This window comes from Zophobas morio, unplaced genomic scaffold (assembly GCF_036711695.1).
Source record: "Zophobas morio isolate AGI-343-1 ecotype UQ-CSIRO unplaced genomic scaffold, CSIRO_AGI_Zmor_V1 ptg000017l, whole genome shotgun sequence".
In the NCBI taxonomy this organism is placed as follows: domain Eukaryota; kingdom Metazoa; phylum Arthropoda; class Insecta; order Coleoptera; family Tenebrionidae; genus Zophobas; species Zophobas morio.
Genome location: NW_026972122.1, coordinates 11,443,627 through 11,462,757, shown reverse-complemented (window position 1 = coordinate 11,462,757; position 19,131 = coordinate 11,443,627). Strand labels below are relative to the sequence as shown.

General features: G+C 33.1%; 2 protein-coding genes across 2 annotated transcripts in view; both read right to left on the bottom strand.

Moving 5' to 3' along the window:
• The window catches only part of LOC135129922 (cytadherence high molecular weight protein 2-like), a 52,099-nt gene extending 49,379 nt beyond the window's left edge, over positions 1–2,720 (bottom strand). Inside the window, exons 1-5 of the mRNA XM_064057191.1 lie at positions 2,699–2,720; positions 2,471–2,644; positions 2,234–2,418; positions 1,991–2,185; positions 1,684–1,893 (exon numbers count right to left, since the gene is read on the bottom strand). Coding sequence (XP_063913261.1) covers positions 1,684–1,893; positions 1,991–2,185; positions 2,234–2,418; positions 2,471–2,644; positions 2,699–2,720 — 786 coding nt within the window. The remainder of the gene's footprint in view (positions 1–1,683; positions 1,894–1,990; positions 2,186–2,233; positions 2,419–2,470; positions 2,645–2,698) is intronic.
• A 4,965-nt stretch (positions 2,721–7,685) lies between these two features.
• LOC135129921 (titin homolog) lies at positions 7,686–16,018 on the bottom strand. The gene is made up of 22 exons (XM_064057190.1): positions 15,867–16,018; positions 15,474–15,671; positions 14,773–14,916; positions 14,564–14,719; positions 14,240–14,516; positions 13,996–14,180; positions 13,752–13,946; positions 13,162–13,371; positions 12,877–13,086; positions 12,507–12,716; positions 12,175–12,378; positions 11,820–12,023; positions 11,454–11,657; positions 11,099–11,302; positions 10,823–11,026; positions 10,470–10,673; positions 10,194–10,397; positions 9,841–10,044; positions 9,469–9,672; positions 8,336–8,539; positions 8,012–8,215; positions 7,686–7,952 (listed from the first exon to the last, which is right to left on the bottom strand). Exons 1-22 carry the CDS (start codon positions 15,927–15,929, stop codon positions 7,686–7,688), a joined length of 4,359 nt encoding a protein of 1,452 aa, XP_063913260.1. The 5' UTR covers positions 15,930–16,018.
• Positions 16,019–19,131: the final 3,113 nt, after the last annotated feature.

The following is a 19,131-nucleotide window of genomic DNA, read 5'->3' as shown; positions in this document are numbered from 1 at the left end:
GTCAGTCTTTGACGCGGAACTTATTCGTAGAGATAGATGATTTTTCCTTGATTGTAGATTGGATAATTGTAAATAGTAATAGGGTTTTTTGAGAAAAGAGCTTTAGTTTCGGCCGGACAGATTGTCTCACTTCCGGATTTGTAGAGGCGTGTTTTGCATTGCCGCTTCGAGCATGGGCCGAAGAAATCGGCCAGCAAATTCCGAAGCGAGGTAATTTTTATTAGGGTTCGAGATAGGAAATTCTCACCGTTTACAATGGGCGAAGAGTACATCTGTAACTTGTGTTTGTTGTTGTAAGCCGATTGTACGGGAAGGATATTTCTATGAATTGGACGAATTTGCCGACAGACCACCCGCTCAAAGTCCTTGCTCGCTTTTTAGGTCAAAGCTGTGGGAAAAAGCCCCCGGCGCGAAACCGCCCCCGAACGGAGGTGGTTGGCTAAGAAGTACCCCCTCTAATCAGGAACTCAGGAAGGTACGACTTGGCTTCAAAATTTTGTCCAAAAATTTAGTTACTGTTTCGGTTCTGAAGTGGTCGGTCGGGAACTTCTCCTGCGGGTTGATCTTTGTGTTTTTGTGTAGGTTTGTGTTAAATTGTCAGCTTTTAATTTAAATTCAGTTTGTGTTCATATAGTTAAGGTTGTCTTTGTTTTTGTGTTTTGCTTTGAATAATTTTCTAAACGTGTGCGATTAATAAAGGAGGCTGGTCGAAACTACTCTGTAGTTTTCTTCCTTTTTTTTTTGACAACCCCTCTTTACGGTTCGTGAACATCAGCTGTGAATTGTGTGACCTGGTGTCGACGCCGCCATCAAAAAGGTAAGAGCAATCATTTTGTTTATTCTCACATTAATATTGTTGGGACCCACACCGGTCTGGCTAGACCGGGCTACACCCCTAACAAAGACTAAGGGCGATCGGCTACCATACGCAATGGCGCCCCATACCATTACCCCTACAGTGCGATGTACATGTCTTTCGGCTGCAAACTGCGTATGCTGCTGTTCTCCTCTCCTTTTTTTTTCTCACTCTCTTACAACCATCATGAGTCCCCAAACAGAAGCGAGATTCGTCGCTGAAGACGACATTTTTTCATTCGTCATTCCACTGCTGACGTTCTCTACACCGTTATAGCCTCTGGCTTTTGTGCTTTGGAGTCATCGGCAACACCAGCAATACGACGGTAGGCATCCTCAGCAAACCATTGATCTGCAACCTGCCCGGTAGTGAAGAAACGGTCGCGAAGAGCCTGTCTTGACGAGTTGTTGTGTGCCTCCTACGTCCAGTGTTTTTCATCCTCCCACAAACCAGGCCCGACAAATCCGTAAAACAGTTGAGGGGTCGCGATTCACAATTCGACAATTTCACAGAAAGACTTTCTCACTTCTCTCATGGCAACTATTCGACCTTGCTGAAATGCATCAGACTAGTAGTACTGTTGAAGTTTTCGTATACGAGGATTGTCAGAACAAGCATAAATTGATGACTAAAGTGTTGCTAATAAACAATATTCACTTAAGAAAACTAAAGCAAACGACCTCAAAAAGACGGTAACCACATTTAATAAAATTATGAAAACTTTATCATAGGTACGTTGTTTTATTGATGTCAAGTTCGTATACCGAGTTTAAGCAAAATATTTCAACCCCTTTTAGGTTTATGTCACTTGGTATATTATAACATACTCGTGTTAACCGTTGCTTAGATATTTCTTGTGCCCCCTTTAGGTAGTTAAAGTTTTTGACCATTTTCAAGAATTTTTTCAAAATTCGATTCTTTATCTTCTCGACCTGCTCTAAAGTTGTACATTCTTGTACCTGCTCGATATATACATTTTTTAGTTCATCTTCATAGTCTAAAATTGTATGAAACTCATTAAATAGTGCATCAAGCGGCTAAAAAGAAATTTTGATGCCATTTTAAACAGATCTCGAGACTATTTGTTGGGTTTTAACGCAGAAATTAGCTTGCAATTTTATTAAAAAAGTATACCTCTGTAAGTTGTTGTTTAAAACTTCCTCGCATTTTTTTTGTGCCCAACTTCATCTCCCGTGCCTTTTCAAATTCTTTCAGAATTTTACTTTCCTCATTTTCAGCTTGTGTTGGATCTGTACAGCTGCCTAAACGCTTTTTGTATTCGTCTCCCTTTATATTCACGAGATGTTGAAGAGAAATCTCAGCAGTTGCCTAAAAGTACCTAATGACTATTGAAAAAGCACTGGTTTCAAACGAAACGATGCAAATTAATTCAGTGCATAACTCTTCAGTTTCATTAATGCATCTCCAGTAACCATCAATAAATCTAAATAGCACCTCGACAGTAACGAATTTATTATCGATCTTTTTCGGTACCAAATTCTTAGAGGTTAAAAGTTTTTCTACAAAGGTTTTCACATGATCACGAGATATTTTGTTAATATCTAAAAACTCGGTTCAGAAAAAATTTCTCCGACTAACGAAAATCAAAATTACCATTAAAATCGCCTTTAAATTCCTTTGTCTCAACTTGATTTCCAGGCTTTGGCATCAAAAAACACTGAATTTTCTCACCGTTATCTTTAATAGTTTTTTGTATTCCACTTAGGTTGGATTGTTGATGTGCTTTGAAAGTAGAAGTTAATAATTCCAGGTAAGAAGCAGTGGGAGCTATTAAAGACGAATTGGATTCACTTCAAGCAAATAATACCTGGACTATCGTACCTAAACCTCTAAATAAAAACATAGTTAGCTGTAAATGGATTTTTACTATTAAAACAAATGTTTAGGGAAATCCACAAGGGTACAAAGCGCGACTGGTAGCACGGGGTTTCAGTCAAACTTATCCAACTGATTCTACAGAGACTTTTGCCCCAGTCGCAAGGATTTCCGCTTTCAGGCTACTGTTAGCAATTGCCAATCAGTTTAATTTGTTAGTCCATCACATGGACGTAAAAACGGCTTTCTTAAACGGAACATTAAATGAAGAAATTTATATGCAAGTTCCGAACGGTGTTAAAACTGCAAACAATCAGGTGTGCAAATTAAATAAAGCGTTATGTGGTCTGAAACAGGCGTCAAGGCGGTGGTTTGAACATTTTGACTCCATAATTAAAGCAAAAGGTTTTCAAAATTTAGCAGTCGATCATTGTCTTTACTACTTAAATAAAGAACACGTTAGTAAATATTATATGGTATTATATGTAGATGATTTAATAATAATTGCCACACAGGATAAACACACAATGTTCTCCTGTAAAAAATATCTCATGACATGTTTTGAAATGAGAGATCTAAATCAGGTTCGATTCTTTTTAGGAATAGAAATTAAAAGGGGAAACACTAGAATTTCTTTAAACCAAAAGTCCTACTGGAACTCTGTGTTACGAAAATTTAATATGAGTCTCTGCAAGTCTACTAAAACGCCCTTGCCGGAAAAAATCGATTATATAGGCTTAAATTCAGACGAAGGTTATGATGCACCATGTAAAAATCTGATTGGATGTTTAATGTACGCAATGGTTTGCACACGTCCTGTATGGCAATATTTAAAGAGGGTATTACGATATGTCAAAGGAACTCTTGATTTAGAATTAATACATACAAAAGGTGACGTTAATAACATTTTAATTGGCTATGTGGATTCAGATTGGAGAAACAATGACATTGACCGGAAAAGTACAAGTGGCTATCTTTACAAATTATACACTACTTGTACTATAACCTGGAATACTAGAAAACAACAAACAGTTGCAGTTTTATCAACTGAAGCTGAATACATAGCATTTTTACTTCCCGAGCGTAAGCAAAGGAAGTATTGTAATCGAGTCCGTCGGCCGACTCTCTACTTTTACGTTTTCTCGATCTTTCATGACCCCTAGAAGACGAAGAAATAGGTCTCCCATTTCCGTCTGTCTGTCCGTCTGTCCGTCTGTCCGTCCGTCTGTCCGTCCGTCTGTCCGTCTGCCGTCCCGGATTTTTATTAGACAGATAATCTCCGAAAGTACTCGACCGATTGTTGTGAAATTTTGTACTTATATTAAGAATATCATGTAGATGGTAAAACGCTAACCAAAATTTGTCTAATCATCCCCACCACTAATGCGATGACGTCACTTCAAAATTGTACATAGTAAATGGGTTTTCAATTGTATAAAATAACATAGTCCTACACATGTAGTTTACAACTCTGAATCGACTTTTCACCCGAAACGTCCAGATTTTTGGAAAAAAAATCAAAATTATAAAACAACATTTTGAAATTTAATTTTTAATCTGCTAACCAGAATGCTTTGAAATGTTGCAGATGTTTTAAGGCTATAAAGAGCATCATAAATCTTTAGTCAAAAAATATTTGCTTATCCCCTCCAAAAACTTGATGACGTCAGCTCAAAAGTTTGTGGAATAAATCATATCTAAAATGTACAAAATATGATGAGTCTGTACTTGTGATCTATCACTCCATTCATATTTTTTGGATTTGCATATACAGGGTGACTCAAAAAAATTAATGAATGCGTAAATTTATTTTACTGATTTACTCAGAAACTACAAAACCGAATGCTTTGAAATGTTGCAGATGTTTTAAGGTTATAAAGAGCATAATAAATGTTTAGTCAAAATATATTTGCTTATCCCCTCCAAAAAATTGATGACGTCAGCTCGAAAGTTTGCCGAATAAATCCTATCCAAACTGTAAAAATATGATGAGTCTGTACTTGTAATTTATCACTCCATTCATATTTTTTGGATTTGCATATACAGGGTGACTCAAAAAAATTAATGAATGCGTAAATATATTTTATTGATTTAATCAGGAACTACAAAACCGAATGCTCTGAAATCTTGCAGATGTTTTAAGGTCATAAAGAGCATAATAAATGTTTAGTCAAAATATATTTGCTTATCCCCTCCAAAAACTTGATGACGTCAGCTCGAAAGTTTGCCGAATAAATCATATCTAAAATGTACAAAATATGATGAGTCTGTACTTGTCATTTATCACTCCATTCATATTTTTTGGATTTGCATATACAGAGTGACTCAAAAAAATTAATGAATGCGTAAATATATTTTATTGATTTAATCAGGAACTACAAAACGGAATGCTCTGACATCTTGCAGATGTTTTAAGGTTATAAAGAGCATAATAAATTTTTAGTCAAAATATATTTGGTTATCTTCTACAAAAAACTGATGACGTCAGCTCAAAAGTTTGCCGAATAAATCGTATCTAAAATGTACAAAATATGATGAGTCTGTACTTGTGATTTATCATTCCATTCATATTTTTGGATTTGCATATGCAGGGTGACTCAAAAAAATTAATGAAGGCGTGAATTTATTTTATCGATTTAATCAGGAATTACAAAACCGAATGCTTTGAAATCTTGGGAATATTTTAAAGTTATTATAAGCATGGTAAACTTTTGTTCAAAATGTATTTGTTCATCCCTCCTAAAAAAATTGATGACGTCACCCTTAAATTTTGCTGAATAAATCCTATCTAAAATGCAAAAAATATGATGAGTTTGTACTTGTGATTTATCATTCCATTCATATTTTTTAGATTTTCTTAAGAGGTGGTTCAAAAAAATTAATGAAGACAATTTATTTTATTGATTAAATTAAAGGCAACACTTATTATTAGTATTACACCCCAACCAACCCAATTTGGTAGACACAAAATTTGTTAAAGGAAAAACTCGGTTGAAACATAAGGGTAGCACGTTTATTTACATCGACTTTAACATTACAGACCTGCATTTGTTTTATTCGTTCACTTGGTTCCGCGAATGTGAAATAGACATGTTTATAATCAACCAATTGTGAATTTCACCGTCAAGAATTAAAATAAAACCCAATGTTTTATATAATAAGCGGAAGTCGAAGCAATAAAACCGATGGTCGTTTTGTTTACAGTTTCTGTTTGACTCTCATGCACGTATGCTGTTACACTTGTCATCTTAAATTAACAATGTTTATACATACACGATTTTCAGTTGCCGTAAACGTGAGTAAATTGTTTCGTTATTTTATTGATTATAAAAAATCAATATTCAAAACGACCCAATTCATTTTCCCGAAAATTTGGGAATACAATAATTTTATTCTTAGTATTACACTACATCTATCCCAACTGATATACGTGTCCTTGCAAAAATGTTGATGACGTCATCGCAATTTTTTTTAAATTCCCACTACAAAAATGTAATGAGAAAAAAACACAATAGGCATGCAGTCGTCAAGTTTCCGACAGCGAGGGAAGTACTGTCTAAACTCTTTAGACCAATTTTTTGAAAGTGTAAAAGAAGCTATGTGGCTTAAGTCTTTGTTAAATAGTATCGGTGTACGGGTTCTAAATCCAGTTGTCAGTTTTGAAGACAACACCCGGTGCATAAACATTGCAAATAACCCCACAAAAAACAAAAAGTCAAAACATATAGATATTAAATATCATTTTACGAGAGAGCAACTTGAAAAAGGCAACATAACCATTAAATATGTCTGCACAGATGAACAACAAGCTGACATCTTCACCAAAGCGGTGCCTGTTGCAAAATTTGAAGCCATGAGAAATAACATAGGCTTACAATAAGGACGCCTTTGTAGTTAAGAATAAATATCTTAAGCTATATAACTGGTAACCAAGTCAAGATACCTGTATTTACTTCGTCGTTTTAATTTTTGAGTGGGAGTGTTGTAATTCGATATATTAATTAAGGCAAAAATTATTACGACCATATCCCATACTTTACCTGTTTATTTTACTGTTAAGTATTTGTTTATAAAGGGCGATAAATATAAGACGTCCGAGCGTCCGACGCTGAGTACTTCAGTTTAAATTTTATATTTTATATATGCACTTTAAGGACAATTGTGTTTTAGTTAACTCATTTCCTAGAGTGTTCTCCAGGCCCGGTTCCCGGTCTCCACTTCAACTTCGAGTGCGACTACAAGGACGACTTCGTCGATGACTTTTGTCCTTAGCACGCCTAGGTTCCTCGTCATCAACCTCAGGTGTTTGTCCTTGTTCTTTCGGCAATGGTCATACTTTCGTGTTCAGAACAACCACAAACTATCACTAAGCACTAACTTATAATCTGTTGTCAGGTCTTTAATCCCACTTCTGATATTAGCTTGTTTTTCCCCAAATTTAAAAAAACACAGCGTCAAAACAAATTCTTTATTCGCAGCTACTTTACAACGTATCCCATACAAGCTCAGCTATTGAATGACGCATCCATAGACGCATCCACCAGTCCGTGGTAGTTTCCTTGCCTGCCTCCTGACCTCGCACCGTTTCTCATATTCGCAATCGCACGATGCTCATCACAAGCTCAGCCTTGAGTCGCGACATCCAGCATAAGTGGCGCTAACATTATGTTAATATCAATGATAAAAAAATATAATAAATCTTAAAGAACAGTTTTTGTTTGCTTTTCAAGAATAAGTAATCATTACCAAAAAATACATAGAAAATATAATTAAAGAATAAAAAAAAACTGCATTAAAAAATTCTCTTGCTATGGGTAGCATGCCCCCAAACACGAATTGCATAACTCATACTGTGTGGTCTAATGTATATAATAAACGATTTAATGCTAAGAAACAAAATATATATATAATAAAAAAAATAATATATTTCACAAATCAAAAAAGCTGCCAAATGTTTCCAATTGAAAAATACTTCCAATTTAGAATACGAGGATTATTCTTCTGCAGCCTCGTTATTATAATTTTTTACTTTTACTACAACTTTTCCAATTGCACGTGAAGTTGCACCGAGTGCACTTCCCACAGATTTACCAGCTCCTGACATAAGAGCACCCAACACGGGACCACCTACTATTCCACCAGTAACTCCCCCAATAGCTGCTAAAATGTTTCCACCCCAGAAGACGATACCATTAGAAACATCGTCAACTCTCTTCATTTCAATTTTAGTTTTGTTATCATTATATATCTGCAAACATTCCTAGAATTGCAGTTTATTAAATTACTATATTATTTACATTAACGGAAAGAGTTATATACTTTTTTCAAATATTCCATAAATTTATCTCGTAATTCAACCTCGCAATTTAAGGTATTTTGTGCAAATGTCACATAGATTGCTTTCAACTTTTCATCAGCTTCTTCTAAACTTTTGCATTGTTGAATATCCCTGCAGTATTCGTCGTTTAGACGATTGAAATGTACGCAGGGTCTGCTAAAATCGGTATACACCTCCTTAAGCAGCTAAAAATACTTTTGTTACAGTCGCTTTATAGACAAGTATCAAAATTATTTTTTGTCATTTTCATTTCCTCAAGTGTTCCATATTAAATGATATACTTATGTACACTGAAAAATACTTACTCCATCTAGACGTTTCTTAAAATGATTACGTAATTTCTTCTCGCAGTTTAAGTTGCGGTTCTCAAATATTTTCGAAATTTCTGTCTGTTTGTCCATAGCTTCTCCTAAAGTTCTGTATTTTTTAACACTTTCGTAATATAGCTTCTTTAGTTCCTCTGCTTCTTTGAAAAGTACGGAAAAATCCTCAAACATCTTATCAAGACGCTAAAAATACTTCTGTTATAGTCGCTTTATACACAAGTTACAAGTTAGTGTCAAAATGAGTTATTATAAAAGATTATACCTTTCGGATGATTTTATGTTTAATACAAATTCCCTTTATTCAAGTATTTCAGATCAAATTATATAATTATTTTCACAGAAAAAACTTACTTCATTTAGAAGCTGTGTAAAATTATCTCGTAATTTCCTATCGCAGTTCAAGGTCTCTTGTTCAAATATTTCCAAAATTATCTTAATTGTTTCCTGGGCTTCTTCTAAACTTGTGCATTCTTTAAGCCGTTCGAAGTATAATTTTATTTGTTGATTTCTATAGTTGAGAAGTATGCGAAAATCATTTTGCACATTATCAAGTAGCTAAAAGTATTTTTAGACACTTGATAAGATGTATAATGACTTTTGCATACTTTTCAACCGTGTAAATAAACTAAAAAAGGAATATTCCACCCTTGTTAAAGAATGCAAAACTTTAGAAGAAGCTCAGGAAATGATCAAGACAAATTTGAAGATGTTTGAAGAAGATAACTTGAACTGCAACAAAAAATTGCGAGATCATTTTAAGCAGCGCGTAACTGCAGTAAGTTTCTTTCCGGGTATAACATAATTTAATCTGAATCACTTGAAGACAGGAAAATTATGACAAGCATAAAAGCACATATTTTATTATTTTCATTAATTTATTAATTCGTAATCTTTCAAAGCAAATAATTGTGACACTTGTGTATAAATCGACTTGTAACAAAAATAATTTTATTACAGTCTCTTTATATGCAAATGTCAAAATTATTTGTTGTAAAACAATATATATTCGGTGTGCTTTTATAGATATTTAACATAAGTTTGTAACATAGCTTTCATTTTTTTTAAGTATTTCAGATTCAAATATATAATTATTTGGCCTGAAAATAACTTACTGCATTTAGTTGCTGTTTAAAATGATCTTTTAATTCCCTTTCAGTGTTCAAGTGTCCTTCTTCAAATGCCACCAAAGCCATCATAATATGTTCGTGGGCTTCCTCTAAAGTTTGGCATTCTTTAACAAGGTTGGAATATTCCTGCGTTAGTTGATTCACGTGATTGAAAAGTATGCGAAAGTCATCATAGGCCTTAATAAATGCCTAAAAATTCTCCTGTTACATTCATTTTATACACAAGTGTCAACATTTTTTGTTGTGAAAGATTATATGTATTCCGTATGATTTTATACTTAACAGAAATTTCCTTTCTTTAAGTGTTCCACATTAAATTAAGTATATAATTATTTCCACTGAAAAAAAAAAACTTACTGCGTTTAGTCGGTTCTTAAAATGATCTCGCAATTTCTTTTCGCAGTTCAAGTTCTTTTCGTCAAATATTCCCAAAATTCTCAACCTTTCTGCCAGTGCTTCCTCTAAAGTTCTGAATTCTTTAACGCTTTCTGAGTATTCCATTATCAGTTGATTTAGAAGATTGAAAAGTGTGATAAAATCCTTATGCACGTCATCGAGTTGCTAAAAATAATGTGGCTACAGTCGTTTCATACACAAGAGTCACAGTTATTTATTGTGAAAGATTATACACTTCGTATGCTCTTATGTTTAACATAAATTTCCCGTATTTCAGTTAAAATAAATAACTATTTACCCTGAAAACAACTTACTGCATTTAGGCGCTGTTTAAAATGATCTCGTAATTCCTTCCCGCAGTTCAAGTTCTCTTCTCCAAATGTCACCAAAATTCCTTGCATCTCTACCTCGGCTTGTTCTAAAGTTTTGCATTCTTTAACGCGTTCGAAGTATTCCTTTATCAGTTGATTTACATGTTCCGAAAGTAGACAAAAATCATTATGCATCTCTTCAAGTGGCTAAAAATACTCCGGTTAGAGTCGCTTTTAACACAAGTCAAAATTATTTGTTATGAAAGAAAAATAACTTACTGTATTTAGGGCCTTCTTGAAATGATCTCGTATTTCCGTCTCGCAGTTCAAGTTCTCTTCTTGAAATTTCATCAAAATTCTCTGCATCTCTACATGGGCTTCCTTTGAGCCCTTGCATCCTTTAATAATGTTGGAGTATTCGTCTTTTAGTTGATTTGCATGAGTAAAAACTTTGCGATAATCATTATAAATCTTATTAAATTCCTAAAAATAGTCTTGCTCTAGTCGCATTATATACAAGTGTCAAAATTATTTGTTATTAAAGATTATACACTACGTATGCTCTTATGTTTAACATAAATTTCCCGTATTTCAGTTAAATTAAATAACTATTTACCCTGAAAATAACTTACTGCATTTAGGCGCTGTTTAAAATGATCTCGTAATTCCTTCCCGCAGTTCAAGTTCTCTTCTCCAAATGTCACCAAAATTCCTTGCATCTCTGCCTCGGCTTGTTCTAAAGTTTTGCATTCTTTAACGCGTTCGAAGTATTCCTTTATCAGTCGATTTACACGTTCCGAAAGTAGACAAAAATCATTATGTATCTCTTCAAGTGGCTAAAAATACTCCGGTTAGAGTCGCTTTTAACACAAGTCAAAATTATTTGTTATGAAAGAAAAATAACTTACTGTATTTAGGGCCTTCTTGAAATGATCTCGTATTTCCGTCTCGCAGTTCAAGTTCTCTTCTTGAAATTTCATCAAAATTCTCTGCATCTCTACATGGGCTTCCTTTGAGCCCTTGCATCCTTTAATAATGTTGGAGTATTCGTCTTTTAGTTGATTTGCATGAGTAAAAACTTTGTGATAATCATTATAAATCTTATAAAATTCCTAAAAATAGTCTTGCTGTAGTCGCATTATATACAAGTATCAAAATGATTAAAGGTTATACACTACGTATGCTTTTATGTTTAACATCAATGTCCTTTCTTCAAGTGTTCCTGATAAAATTATATAATTATTTAGACTGAAAAAAACTTACTTCATTCAGACGATTCTTAAAATGAGCTTGTAATTTCTTCTCGCAGTCGGAGTTCTTTTCGTCAAATATCAGTGATATTCTCTGCCTCTCTGTCAGAGCTTCGTCTAAAGTTTTGCACTCTTTAACACGTTCGGAATATTCCTTTATTAGTTCATTTACATGGTTGAAAAGTATGCGAAAATCACGATACACCTCATCAAGTGGCTAAAAGTACTTTTGTTACAGTCACTTTAATCACAAATGTGGAAATTATTTGTTGTAAGAGATAATACATTACGTGTGCTTTAATATTTAACATAAATTATCTTCCTCCAAATGTTTCAAGTTATGTTATAAGTATAATTATTTACCCTGAATACAACTTACCGCATTTAGGAGCTGCTTAAAATGATCTCGTAAGTTCGTCTCGCGGTTCAAGTTCTCTACTTCGAATGTGACCAAAAGTACTTTAATCCTTTCCTGGGCTTCCTCTAAAGTTTTGCATTCTTTAACAAGGTTAGAGTATTCCTCTGTTAGTTGAATTACATGGTTGAAAAGTTTGCAAAAGTCATTATACACCTTATCAAGTTGCTGAAAATGCTTTTGTTACAATCGCATTAGACACAAGTGTCAAAATTATTTCTTGTGAAAATTATACATTTAACCATTGTTTAACCTAAATTCTCTTTCTTGAATTGTTCCAGCTAAAAATATATAATTATTTACACTGCAAAAAACTTACTATATTTAGGCTATTCTTAAAATGATCTCGTAATTTCTTCTCGCAGTTCAAGTTCTCTTCTTCAAATGTCACCAAAATTCTCTTCATTGCTTCCTTGGCTTGGTCTAAAGTTTTGTATTCTTTAACGCGTTCCGAGTATTCCATTATTAGCTGATTTACTTGGTTGAAAAGCATGCAAAAATCATTATACGCCTTATCAAGTGACTAAAAATACTTTTGTTACAGGGTCGAAATTATATCTAGGGAAAGATTATGATATTTAACAAAAACTTTCTTTTTTCAAGGATTCCAGATAAAATTACCTAATTATTATTAAACTGATAAAAACTTACTTCATTTAACCGTTGCTTAAAATGATCTCGCAATTCGTTCTCACAATCCATGTTGTCGCTTTTTTCTTCAAATTTAGCCAAAATTCTGCTCATCATTTCCTGGCCTTCTATTAAAGTTCTACATTCTTTGACGCTTTCGGAATATTCCTTTATTAACTGATTCATGAGGTCGAAAAGTGTGTGCAAATTCTTATACATCGTATCAAGCAACTGAAAGGGAGTTTTCTTACACTTGTTTCATATAAAAATAATTATCTAATTATTTATCGTGGAATATTATATATTCCGTGTGTCTCTTGTTTAACATAAAGTTCCTTTTTTCAGTTGTTAAAGATTACTTTGTGTTATTATTTCTACCGAAAAAACTTACTATGGTTAACCGCTGTTTAAAACGATCTCGCAGTTGGTCATTGCAATCCATGTTCTTGGTTTTGTCTCGAAATTTCTCCAGAATTGTCTCGTTCACTTTCGAGGTCTGTTCTAATGTTATACGTTCTTTAACGACTTGTATGTATTCCATTTTTAATACATTCACATGATCGAAAAGTATATGAAAATCTTTATACACCTTATGAAGTAGCTAAAAAGGAATTTGAATTATTGGCGTTTCATAGACAGTTGTCTTTATGAAATTTTAATAAATATTATAACTTACACCTGTTAACCGTTGCTCAGACAGTTCTTGTACCTCCTTGAGGGAGTTAAAAATGTTTGCTGATTTCTGGAATTTCTTCAAAATTCGGTCCTTTATCTTCTCCATCTCTTCTAAAGTTGTACATTCTTTTACATGTTCGATATATTCGTTTCCTAGTACATCTTCTTGATTTAAAATTCTGTGAAACTCCTTGCATAGCGCATCAAGCAGCTAAAAAGAATTTTTGTAGGCATTTTAAACAAGTCTCGAAATTGTTCTGAAAAATTACTATTTCGTGGGAAGTTTTAAAAAAATGTTTTAACACAGAAATTGAGTTGAAGTTAAATTAAAATAGTACATTACATACCGAGGTGGAAACTGTTTCATTACTTTCGATATAAAATTTTGTTTTATGTTGTAGCTAGTTAAAATGCAAAAATTGACATTTATTCATTGTCATTGGAAATATATAATAATTAAATCCGATTTAAAATCTGGTTGGCTGGAGTTTATAAGTTGGAAAAAGGAGACTTTCCAACTACTTTAAAAAACAAATCCGAAAACAATTATTCATTTTCTTCATTTTCCAACTTTTAAAAGTAAATATTTACCTGTGCAAGCTGTTTTTTAAAACTGTCTTGCAATTTTTCTGTGCCCAACTTCATCTCCCTTTGCTTTTCAAATGCTTTCAAAATTTCACTTTTCTCATTGTTAGCTTGTGTTCGATCTGTACAACTCCCTAGACGTTTCTTGTATTCTTCTACCTTTCCATTCACTAGGTGTTCAAAAGAAATCTTAGTAGTTGCCTAAAAATAGAAAATGACTATTGGAAAAGCATGGAGTTCAAACGCGTACCATGTAAATTGATTCAATGCATAACTTATCATTCTCATTAATACATCTCCAGTAACCATTAATAACTCCAAGTAACTCTGCGACCGTAATAAATTTATTATCAATCTTTTTCGGTACTAGATTCTCGGGCGTTAAAATATCTTCAACAAAGGTTTTCACATGATCGCGAAATATTTCTTTAATTTCTAAAAAGTGGAGATTCGGAAAATAATTTCTCCGACGAACAAAAAAAAAACATAATTACTATTAAAACCGCCTTTAAATTCCCTTGTCTCAACTTTACTTCCAGGCTTTGGCATCAGAAAGCACCGAACATTCGCAAAATTATCTCTAATAGTTTTTTGTATTTCACTTAAGTTGGATTTTTCGTGTTTCTTGAAAGTGGAAATTAATAAGTTCTCGCCCCCTTCAAAACCGAAACCGTACTCTTCATGATTTACCCAGTCTCGAATCAAAATGACCAAATGTTGGAAAGGTTTCTTGTCGCTGTCGCTAAACATCGCCCCATATCCTGCAAATAACTAAAAAGAAAGAAATAAATTCGCGTATGTAGAAATTAAAACTTTACTTGTAGAACACCAAGCTGCTCTAAATCAAGTTTGTTCTGGATGTTGTAAATGTGAACTGAACTAATTAATGCACTGAGGGCAAAAATCTTAGTGCACTCAGGGTAAGAAGTTTGGTGATCAGACATTCCTTGAGTGTCCATCAAAATTATAGCAATCTAAAACATAGAACCACATCTTCTTTTTTGTTAATCATAATGAAGGATTCTACTTTTTCGCCTTCTTTTGTTTTCGTTAAAAAAATTTCGGGACATATAAGTATACCATCTGTAACTCCCTGTGAACTTTTCTCCCATAAAAATCCACTAGTTAGGGTGTCGTTGACATCCATCCATTCTTGTTCCACACTTTGACACTGAAACATATACAAATTCATGAAAAGCACTGCATGTAAAAAATACACAGTTTAATTTTTTAATAGATAAAATAATTAAATAATACAATATTAAGGCAGCAGATACTTTCGAGGTAAACATCGCGTGATTGCGAAATTAGTTAATTGCCAACTCTGGTTCAGTTTTTAATCGTACTACTTTAATTTCATCGCACCATATTCCCTCGATTCTAAAGTACAATCTAACAAACACAGCTGCTTCGAAAATAAGTTGATTAATTTATATTTTTTAAGAAATCTTATGTAAGCAATTAAGAAAAACTTGGCTCATGAGAAGATCGAACCCGAACACAAGTTTACGAGTATAATACTTTATAAAAAGTAAATAGCATTTACAACGCAAAATTTTGAAATTTTTCGTCATATCGTTGATGGGGATGATTAGACAATTTTCGATTACCGTTTTACCATCTACACGATATTCCTAAAATACAACGCTGTTACTTCTTTAATTTAGGCTCGGGAAACAAAAATTAGGGAATATTTTTAAAAGTTGTTTTAAGCATATAAAACTTTACCTTCTTCTTCAAAAAATGCAAAAAGAAATTGAGAAGAAAAGATTTGCCTGTCCTGTAGCTTCCAGTCACTGAAATGACGCAAACTTTGTAATCTTTGAACTTAGCGCTTTTTAGTAATTCCAGTTGATCTTCGTAAAATATCATTTTTCTCTTCTTTGCATCGATTTTGAATATTTGAATAGCATCTTGTTGATTACTCTGGAAAAATTATTCAAAAAATATGCCATTTGTAAAATTTAATTTCCAAATATAAAAAAGTGAGATATTCAAGGATTCAGTTGATTTTGTAAAGATGTAATAAAGCTGTTTTAATTTAAGTCGACCACTTGTTAATATCTTTGTGCAATGTTAAGATTTCTGATTATGTAGGATAGGACACCGCTCAATACTTACATTATCTGGAAGGATGGACACACTTGTAAATGAACTCTTCATAGTACCTGAACTTGAAGCCATTCTGAAGAATGCTGCTGCTGGTGTCTTTTCTTTAGCTCATTTCCGTAGCAAGGAAATCGGGCGCAATTATATATACACAGGTTCCTTTAAAAGAGCTTCACATAAACTATTTTTTTACACTCAAAAATTTCTTTTTATCAGCCTTTAGTTATCTTTAAATTAAATTATCGCCGTATGATTCCATAGTTCAAGGACGCAACTTTTCGGTAAACGTTACATGTGAAACTAAACGTCAACTCTATTGTTTTACTGCTTAAGCAATATCTAAGGGCAGTTATGTTTGTTAAATAGAATTTCTTTTTATAATACTACTTTGAAATTCAAGAAACCTGTTTTATTGAAACTAAAATGTATTGTTTGTTATGGAATAATTTTAAAAAGCAATTATTTTGAAAATTAAAACTTACTATTCTTTATTCCTATATCTGAAAGTCATGATTTGTTAACGGAAGGAAATTATTCCCATTACAGAATGGTTTCTCTTTTTTTTATGACTTTTTGCAAAATTGTATAAAATTTATCTTCGGATATTACCATGTACATATTTTTAATCGCAAAAAAAACTACAACTGTAACAAATATATATAAGCACTATTATACACTGACCGGCAAAAAAACCGGCCACCCTGAAAAATTTCGCAAAACCACTTTAATAGTTATTTATGCAACAAGTGCAAAAAGTGACTGATTCTTGCACGCGACGTAACAATTGTCCGACGAGACCGAAGGTCGAGTTGGACAATACGTCAAGTGCAAGAACACTTTTGCACGTGTTGCATACAACATTTTTTCTACAATCGTGGGTATAATGCACCAGTTTTATTGGAGATTTGAATAAAATTCTACAACAACCAAAAGGTATCATCATGCTGTCTTATGTTAGTTAGTCGTGACTACCATGACAACCAAACAATGTTTCCAAAAAAAAAAACAATTTGCAAAGTAAAATAAAACACCAGAAATAAGTAGTGAGTGAGTGTTTTGAACCGTGCTGACCCCAAAATGAGCGATTCGAGTGAAAATGAAATTACCGAGATGGCCAATGCGTCAATATTTAATTTGTTGCCCGAGAAATCCCACAAAACAATATGATCTGACATACAACCGGTTCAAAGAATGATGTGTGGACAAAAATGTTGTGTAGTTAACAGAAACCGTGCTTCTGGCTTATTTGTCCAATCAGTCAACGAAGGTAAAGTCTTTTACCCTCTAGTCCGAATATTCCATGATACGTGCTTCCCTTTTGGTGAAAGAAAATATGAATAAACATGAAATTTGACGTTGATTAGATTGACATTAGAGTGCAATAAAAATTTTCTTGCACTAGTGCAAGAAAGTGCCACTTTTTGCACTCTAAACCATTGACATATGAGTCATTTTTTACACGATTGTAGAAAAAAATTATTAATTTAACTAGTGATCGTTATTTTATTAAAGAACCATTCACTATTGACACATGATGTACAGATTAACAAAACAAAAAGGCAAACAAACGCAGAATTAAATTTAATTCTATGATTCCCTGTTCATTTTTGTATTTTTGTTGTTGATGATGATTAAGCAAGTTTTTGGTTGAAGTTTTACGATTTTCAAGATGATGATAAAAAAATATGTGAAATTTCGAAATCAGATAAAAAACAATTCCTAATTTTACAAAATATCAGATTATTTATTGATATATGAATTATTATATGATAAAACAACAATAGCAAAGATAAAAATTAAATTTAAAGTACTGTGCGCAAATTAAACAAATGTAGGGAGTGCTTCACTTAATTTTTGGTAATTTGAGAACTAATGGTAATTATGTTTGTTCCCCACGGTATTTAAAAACTGTGATAATTAAGTTTTATGTTCTTTCATCAGGGACGTATCTCAAGAGGTACAAGGCAAAACAAATATTTTATGTATTATGTTTGTTAGCGCTCCTGGCGGGGACATCTGTCACTTTGAAATAAGGGTGGTGAGAACCACCAGGTAGATTAAGGAATTCAATATTCAAATTTAAAATAGAGCACTAACTGAATCACTTCTAGACCGTGAGGTCAAATATTCTCTTATTCTTTTTTGTATATGTTACAGTCAAAGTGTTCATTCCGTCAATGTATATGTTACAGTCAAAGTGTTCATTCCGTCAATGTATACACTGACTGGCCAATGTATGCATTGACTGATTTGCTCAGTAAATGTGTTCACAATGGACGATGTGTAAGCTTTAACTCGTCAATGTATACATTAACGGTTCCCGCTTAGTCAAAGTTTGCACCAAATAATACATGGTGACATAACCTCACATTGTACCTACTGATGTTTTAGGGTTTTATGTTTATTTTATTGTCTTCTTCGTTATCGATTTCGACATGCTAACCCTTTCTTTTATTAATTTATTATCATCTGCAAACTTAAAAAACACTAGCTACATGTGGGAGTAATTCCTGAAAGTTTTTTCATTTATCCTATCTTATCTGTACAGGTTTAGAGAACAACATAGAAAGTTTAACTTTTTATGTTATTTCTATTTCTCCATAAGCATTAGTGAATATACTGTTCAGCACTTAACTCATTTTTAATAAAAATGTCACTTGTACTACTTCTTCTCTGAGCTCCTCAATTGTGATATTTAAGTATTTCTTTTTATTGAAACTTTGACTAACGGACTGCAGTAAATGCATACACTGCCTAGTGAATGTATACATTTACTAGTAAAAGTATCCATTTCCATGCGCAGTGAATACTTTGGCCAAAACCGTACGTCAATGTATACATTGACTAGCCAATGTATGGAATTGACTGATTTGCTCAGTAAATGTGTTCACAATGGACGATGTGTAAGCTTGAACTAGTCAATGTATACATTAACGGTTCCCGCTTAGTCAAAGTATGCACCAAATAATACATGGTGACATAACCTCACATTGTACCTACTGATGTTTATTGTTTTTGTGTGGTGTGTAGTACATATTAAGTGTTAGTTTAATATTATAAAACACTTAATATGTATTACACACCACACAAAAACAATAAATCACAAATACCGCTAAAACATCAGTAGGTACAATGTGAGGTTATGTCACCATGTATTATTTGGTGCATACTTTGGTACATATTTTCCAAATTGCTGCTTTTTCTAAGTGTAGCTTATCTCAAAGGTTTAAAATTTAATGTTTTCTCGTCATGTTATTTCAAAATCTTTACATGTTGG